The sequence below is a fragment of the Alosa sapidissima genome, chromosome 15, assembly GCF_018492685.1.
Source record: "Alosa sapidissima isolate fAloSap1 chromosome 15, fAloSap1.pri, whole genome shotgun sequence".
NCBI classification, from domain to species: domain Eukaryota; kingdom Metazoa; phylum Chordata; class Actinopteri; order Clupeiformes; family Clupeidae; genus Alosa; species Alosa sapidissima.
In genome coordinates, this window is record NC_055971.1 from 16,934,958 (window position 1) to 16,942,457 (window position 7,500).

The 7,500-nt window shown below is 44.4% G+C and overlaps 1 protein-coding gene across 7 annotated transcripts in view; it reads left to right on the forward strand.

Annotated features, from left to right (window-relative positions):
* Window positions 1–7,500, forward strand: part of LOC121683409 (neurobeachin-like) — a 284,145-nt gene that overhangs the window by 243,354 nt on the left and 33,291 nt on the right. For all 7 annotated transcript variants that reach the window (XM_042063032.1, XM_042063026.1, XM_042063027.1 and 4 more), the window contains one exon: window positions 4,734–4,874. In XM_042063032.1, coding sequence (XP_041918966.1) covers window positions 4,734–4,874 — 141 coding nt within the window. The remainder of the gene's footprint in view (window positions 1–4,733; window positions 4,875–7,500) is intronic.

The window sequence follows — 7,500 nt, forward strand, 5'->3', positions numbered from 1 at the left end:
TAATGATTATTTCCCGTTGACTGACAGGTGGCTGATGGGCTAGGTGGAATTGGGCCGTTCGCACGGCTGTTAATTGGCGTGCGTAAAATGGCCCATGATGCCACCGCCAGTCGTCCGGTCCTTTCTCTCTTTCGCTCTTGCGCGAAGGGTGCTCAGTTGCTTTCTCTCAGTAGTGTTGGCAAAGCTCCACTTGTTATTTCACTTCATTTTGCACATTTCTGACAGGAAATTAGATGATGTGTCTCCTCCAGAATGTGAAGAAGGTGAAGAAAGCCAAAGCCGCGGAGCTGACAGTGACTATAATTACCTGAGCTGTGCAACTCCGCACTAATGCAAATGCTATTGTTCACTGGCTTTGTACAACTAGCTTATTGTCTTAGCCAATGACTGTATACTGTATAAATATATATTCTGTATATACAACATACTCTGTGTATATACTGTACTGTACATGTATATATAACGGTCATTGGTCAGCGTTATCAAAGAAACTGTAGAAACCTAGATTCGATGGAGAAGGACTTGTGTGTAGAGACTGTGTGAATACATTCTGACAGTTGGTTTAGAGAGTTACTTTTTTTCGACAACTTGAAAAACTTTCCTGGTATAAAAACCCAGTCTTTTTTTGCTAAAGTTTAATTCAAAGCCCTGTCCCTCTTTCGCTGCGCCTCGTTTAATATGGCTTCCACACGCTACCTCCCCGTCAAAGACATTACTGCTTCACATCTGACGCCAACGCACCTCACAGCAATGCACTATGGGTAACTCAGACACAGCCCGACTGCTAAGGACTCTTCCTCATGCCTCTTTCCTACTCCCTATTTTCCCTGTAATGGAGATATATGTTTTTTTGTTCTCCTCCTCTCCTCTCTCTCTCTCTCTCTCTCTCTCTCTCTCTCTCTCTCTCTCTCTCTCTCTCTCTCTCTCTCTCTCTCTCTCTCTCTCTCTCTCTCTCTCTCTCTCTCTCTCTGGCTTTTGGTGCTTGCTGCTGAGACTGGAAGAGGAAGTGCATCTGCTCTCCCTTAAACTCTCAAGAGCTTGATTGCATTCGACTGAAGCAGCACAACCCCCCCCACCCCCCCCACCCCCCCTTACTCCTCCTCATCCCCCCACCCCCCTTACTCCTCTTCATCCCCCCATCCCTTTGCATCGTCTTCCCCTCTTCTGACGAGGCCGGCGAAAACAAGTGTGACTGTTCCTGACAGCGCAAAGCTAGCCGTGCACCATGGTGTAATTTCCTTTGAAATATGAATTGCAGCACGTATGTCTCTCTGGGAGGTAGCTTAGACGGAGCTTCGGAAAACTATATAATGCTACCCACAGCTCCCCCTCCTTTGGCACGTGAAGCGCGTCCACGGCGTCTCCTTTCGGCCCTTTGAGAAGAGGCGAACGGGAGGAAGGGAGGAAGCTAATTAATTTTGATCCGCAGTTTTTCTGGTGCGCCGCACAAGACATTTTGCGAGACAAAAACGGGGTTTGATCACAGTGTGTTTATGTTGTCTGGAGGGTCAGGTGTTAGCAATTTATGCGAACTCCAACAACATTCAGTTCAGAAATGCCTGGAGTAGTTTTAGACTTGACATTGAGGAGAAACTATGCATAGAAACACAATAAAGAGGACAAAACACAGAAATCCAAATAAAATGTTAAAAAGTAATGTCTTCATGTAAAAAATGAAAGTCCTTACAAGAAGGATGGGTGTGCAAATAATATCAACCAAAAAAACAACTCATACTGAAGACAACAACCAAATGAGATTTAATGAGAGAAGAACAACGGCACGGATATGCATCAGGTGATCTCATTTGAAATGGCATACTCTAAGGAAACAAGCAGACTTGGTGAGAACGGTCCTCACGTTGACCACAAAACCAGACCGAATGGCTTTAAAATTGTACTCTAACGAGGCTATCTGAATTGCCAGAGCCCCACTTTTTCTGTCATTGTTGTTAATGTTTCCAGGCGTTTAAGTCATACCGGTGATGTGGAGGAGAGAGGGGAAACCAAACTGCAAAAACAATTAACATCATGCTCTACATTTTACCATGCGACGAGACCCAGAAATGTGTGCAGAAGAGAGTGTGTGTGTGGGTGTTTCGTGTCTGCCTGTGGTGCTGTTATCAGTATGGCACTGCTGTCCGGTAGCTCCCTGGGGTATGTACTGAAGCATACTGAAAGAAATTCACATGGTGGACTCCATGTTTTCAGTGTCCCTTTTGGAACCCACAGAAAATAAATGTAATCAGTGAAGTACACACTGTGTTTTTTATGTTTCTTTAGATAAGTGCACTAGCCAGGTTCCCCCCCTCTCCACACAAAGTGATAAACCTTGTTTGTTTAAAAAAAAAAAAAAAAAAAAACCTTGGTTGGTCATGGCCTTATGGGATTTGCTAATGCATTGTAAGGAGTGACAATCTTGACATGCTTTGCAGTTCAAATCTACTCTCTCTCTCTCTCTCTCTCTCTCTCTCTCTCTCTCTCTCTCTCTCTCAATGCCCTCAGTATATTTATTTAAAATGCAACATTACCTTGCTGTTCTAGGTTTTTTTTTTTTTTTAAATCACCTTGATAATTACATGAGAAATTCTTTCCTCCATAGCCTTCCACCTGGTCACCAAATTAGCTGCTACTACCACTGGAAGAAAAAGAAAACGGCAAACCCCAGCTGGAAAACCTGCAGCTAGAGATTCTCTTTTTGCCAAGGCATTGAGCTGGGCACAGTGTTGCTCCAAGCCAAGGACAACACTCCCCAGGCTCCGCTGCCCGCTCCTGCCTGCCTGTCATGTGGCAGAATGGGCAAGCGACTCTGCCCCAATCAGCCACAAGGTTTTTACAGTCTGTCAGACTTCCTGTGGTTCGCCGCCCAATCAGGGCAGCCAGGCCCTGTAGATTCACATGCCAGGCTATTAGCACCCCATAAATCTGTACGGATCTCAATAAACATTTCTTTTCGTAGGGCTGCGCTGGGTTAACATCGCTGTGGATGGCCGTCGCAGAAGCATGTGAGGGGGAAAGGGGGAGAGAGGGGAGTAAGAGAGGAGGAGAAAATGAAGTGCTTGTTCTTCACGAATGGAAGAGGAAGCAGGTTGTTGGCCAAAGAGATGCGTTCCCTGTGACAAGCGTTTGTTTTCAAATTCATCTTAAAGTCTGAGATGGAAACTGGCTCTGGAGCCGCTGGCCCCGGTTTTGTTGCAGATGAGTTCAAGAATGCTCGGCGGGTGAGATATGAGGTCGTGGAATGACCTCGGAATTTTCATTTTTAAGTAACATCTCAAATTCCACCCTGCTTGAGTCAATCTCAAAAGCTGCAGCCCCTGAAAAGATAAAGAATAAATCGACACAGTCAGAGACTCCAGCCTCCTAGTAAAGGACTGACGACCCATCGATTGCATCATCATTCAGAGTGTGCCTTCTCCCAGTCCAGCGAGTGGCTCAATAGTGAAGGGTGTATTAATATTGACTGCCAATATGCCTCTAAGCCATGGCTATTGGACAGAGTGATGGAACAGCAAGAGAGAGCAATTTATCCTCTACTAAACGTCTTTTTAATAGACTGGCTACTCCGTGAAGGTAACAGTAAAACACTGGGCAGGGACACAGTGCCTACAGTAGCTTCTACGTACCTGTTTGTGTGTTTATGTGTGTGTGTGTGTGTGTTTGTGCACGCATATGTACGTACGTGTGTGTGTGTGTGTGTGTGTGTGTGTGTGTGTGTGTGTGTGTGTGTATGTGTGTGTGTGTGTGTGTGTGCATTTGTGCACGCAGACATACGTGTGTGTGTGTGTGTGTGTATGTGTGTGTGTGTGTGTTTATTGTTTATGGGATGTGTATGTGTCAGAGCAATACATTTTACAGGCAGTTGTAGCTAGGAAAAGCAAGCAATTTAAAGTACGTATGTCACTACCAAGCCATCCCAGCTCCTCACTGCTTTGCCCAGATGTCTGATGGCCACACACTGTGTGTGTGTCTAAACTAAACCCCCTTGTGTGTTTCTACCCCAGCACCTAATTACTGGAATAAAGCACAAGCAAACAGGAAACTGTAGTTACTGAGTCAGCCGATGCAATGATCAGGAGAAGATAGGTTCTGACCTTTGACACTTGGAGCTGACACTGGGCTGTTTCACTCTTTAGACATTTGAATGGATGTTGATTGTAAAGGCAATGCCAATTGTTTGCATCAATAATGTTCCCTAGCTGATTTCTGTTCTGGCTACAAAGTAAAATTGAAAAGGTTTTATTCCACTTGACACTTTTGTCCACTCTAGTATTGAAGAATATGCCAATTGCCAAGGTATGCCTGACAGATCTACAGTATAGTCCCAATATGTCAAGTCCCCATAAGATAGTTTGATCAATATATACACAGAAGTCAAATCTACTTCTGTCTCATGAGAGTCTCATATTCAATTCACACACACACACACACACACACACACACACACACACACACACACACACACACACACACACACACACACACACACACAGAGAGAGAGAGAGAGAGAGGCACACACACACACACACACACACACAAATGCATGTTTGCATCTTTTTTTTCGACATGGTATCTATTGACTACAACCAATTGCATCAGTTACTGAGAAGCTGTATACTAATAAAGAACATGTTTTCCTCACAGTGTCATTAGTCTTACTTACCAAGTCCATGCAAAGGCTTCATGTCCAGTATCTTATCCCCTGACCTCATAATTCTAACACTGGTCTCTTGCAGCCAATTGGAGCCCTGAACCCGAAGCGGGCAGTGTTCTACGCAGACCGCTACGAGACGTGGGAGGAGGAGCAGATGCCCCCATGCCACTACAACTCACATTACTCCACCTCTACATCTACTCTCTACTGGCTCGTTAGGATAGTGAGTACACACACACACACACACACACACACACACACACACACACACAACAACAACAACAACAACAACAACAACGGGGCCGGTTCGAGCCCCGACCAGTGGGCCGCGGCTGAAGTGCCCTTGAGCAAGGCACCTAACCCCTCACTGCTCCCCGAGCGCCGCCATTGTAGCAGGCAGCTCACTGCGCCGGGATTAGTGTGTGCTTCACCTCACTGTGTGCTCACTGTGTGCTGTTTGTGTTTCACTAATTCACCGATTGGGTTAAATGCAGAGACCAAATTTCCCTCACGGGATCAAAAAAGTATATATACTTATACTTATACTATACAACAACAACAACAACAGCTTCACAGCTTCAATAAGCTTACAACTACATACTCTTCTCAAGGCTTATCAGTCTACAAGAACACACGACACTGCAGCAGACATTGTTTCATCACACTGTCCCCTTCCGCTTCAGTACGTTGTGAGTACACACCCACAGACATGCTCAGCCCTCCTACACGCACACACACACACACACACACACACACACACACACACACACACACACACACACACACATTGCATTGTATTTCTTCCATCTGGTTTGGATAACATGAAGACAGTTACATCTCTGTCTGAGTGCCCATCACCTTCAACACCAACACAGCAGTTCCACCTGAAAGCCTTTCTGATGGCACGTCTGAGACTTGCACTCATCCTGAGGAGCAGGACATAATGGTTTACAGACACGTGCTCTGACAGGTCACATACACACACACACACATGCACACACACTCAAACACACACTCAAACACACACACACTCTCAAATACGCACACACACTCAAACACACACACAAACTCAAACACACACACACACACACACACGCACACGCACACGCACACGCACACACACACACACACACTAGACATCACAATACAGATATGTCCATCATACTCACTGATTGTCTGTGTTCTCATAACAACAATATTCCAAACTGAAGGCTTGCATGTACTAAGTTTCTTTCAGATGAAATATGTAAGCTAAGGGTTATCTGTTTTTCTTCCCTGGTCAGAGCACTTCTGTGCAATCACTTCTGTGTTGTATGAGTAATGTGTGGATTTTAATGGATGCCACATTTTCAAACGGCCTTTGCCTTATAGCACGCAGGAAAAAACAACTCAATTATCTGCATTACCTAAAATACTCACATATTGGTCAGTCCATATGAAATCACCCAATCTGAGCAAAAATGCACAGGTCACCCTGTGAAAAAAAAAAAAAAAAAAGGCACAGGCACTGCAGCAAACAATTTGAAATAGAATGTCAATATCACTAACCGTTTTGAAACTACAGAAACTACACATTATTAAACAATTTCTTTTCTTGCTGAACAAGCCTTTTTGTCCAAATTCTGATAATCATGTCTCTTTGATGTGGCATACGCACTATAGACTTTGTTACTAAAACTAACATTTTCCTCATACGCAGTAACATTAGTCAGAACTATTACAGAAGTGTCAGAATACTTTTTGAAATATGCACTGAAAGGAGTTATTTTTATGTTTGGAAAGTTATGGGCGTTGTAAGAGCATATTACATTTTTGAATTCTACAGAGAAAGTTAAATCTAAGTCATGAAGTTCATATATGCGTGCCATATCAAAGGTGCCATGAATGTTGGAAGTTGGACAAATAGGTGTGCACATCAAAATGCTTAAAATTACGCAAAACTTCTAAGGGTGTTAGTTTCAAAACTGTTAAATTGCACTATTAATACAATGCAATTATGCTATTATACTTTAACAGTCTAATAGAATATAGAAGATAAATGAACTGGAAATGAGAGTAAGACCATTACATCTACCTAAAGCCTGTGCAAAGCAAGGTGTCACTAATATTTATACTGACTGACCAGAATGAACAGTATGGCTTTTTTGCATGCTCATCTGACCCCAACATTCTCGAAAAAACCTCACTAACAACAAAGTGGCCTCACTGATTTGCACACACTGCTAAAGAAATGACAGAGACGTTACCTGACTATCTCAGTCTGCCTCTGTGCACGCAAACAATTACACAGCCCAGGAGGCTTAACCACCGAAATCTGTGTATACATCTGTCAAAAAGCTTAGCCGCCTCTCCATCCCAGCGCAAACAAACAAACCTCTCTCATTTCGTCTGACAACCGGAGAACAAGATGAACCTTGCTGAAGGGTTTACTGTCTCCACTGTCCCCGTGTGTATCTCTAATTAGCGGGAGGGAGCCTGATGATTGGGATAGCACCGCTGACAAGTGTGGGATGAGTGCGACCAGCCTATCAGTCTATCCCAGACAGACAGACAGACAGACAGACACACACACACACACACACACACACACACACACACACACACACACACATACTCACACACACCACACACACACAATGAATCTGGTGAAGGAGTCGGTGGCGGTGTCTGTCCCAACGTGACAGAGTCCCATTTCCCTGCGCTGCCAGTCCCCCAAACTGATAACCCCCGAGCGAGAGGCAATTAAACATCTTTGTCTCTCACCACTGTCTCGCTCTCTCGCTCTCTCATTTTCTCTCTCACTCTTGTTCTCTCCACCCCTCACTCTCTCCCTCCCCCTCTCTGTCTCT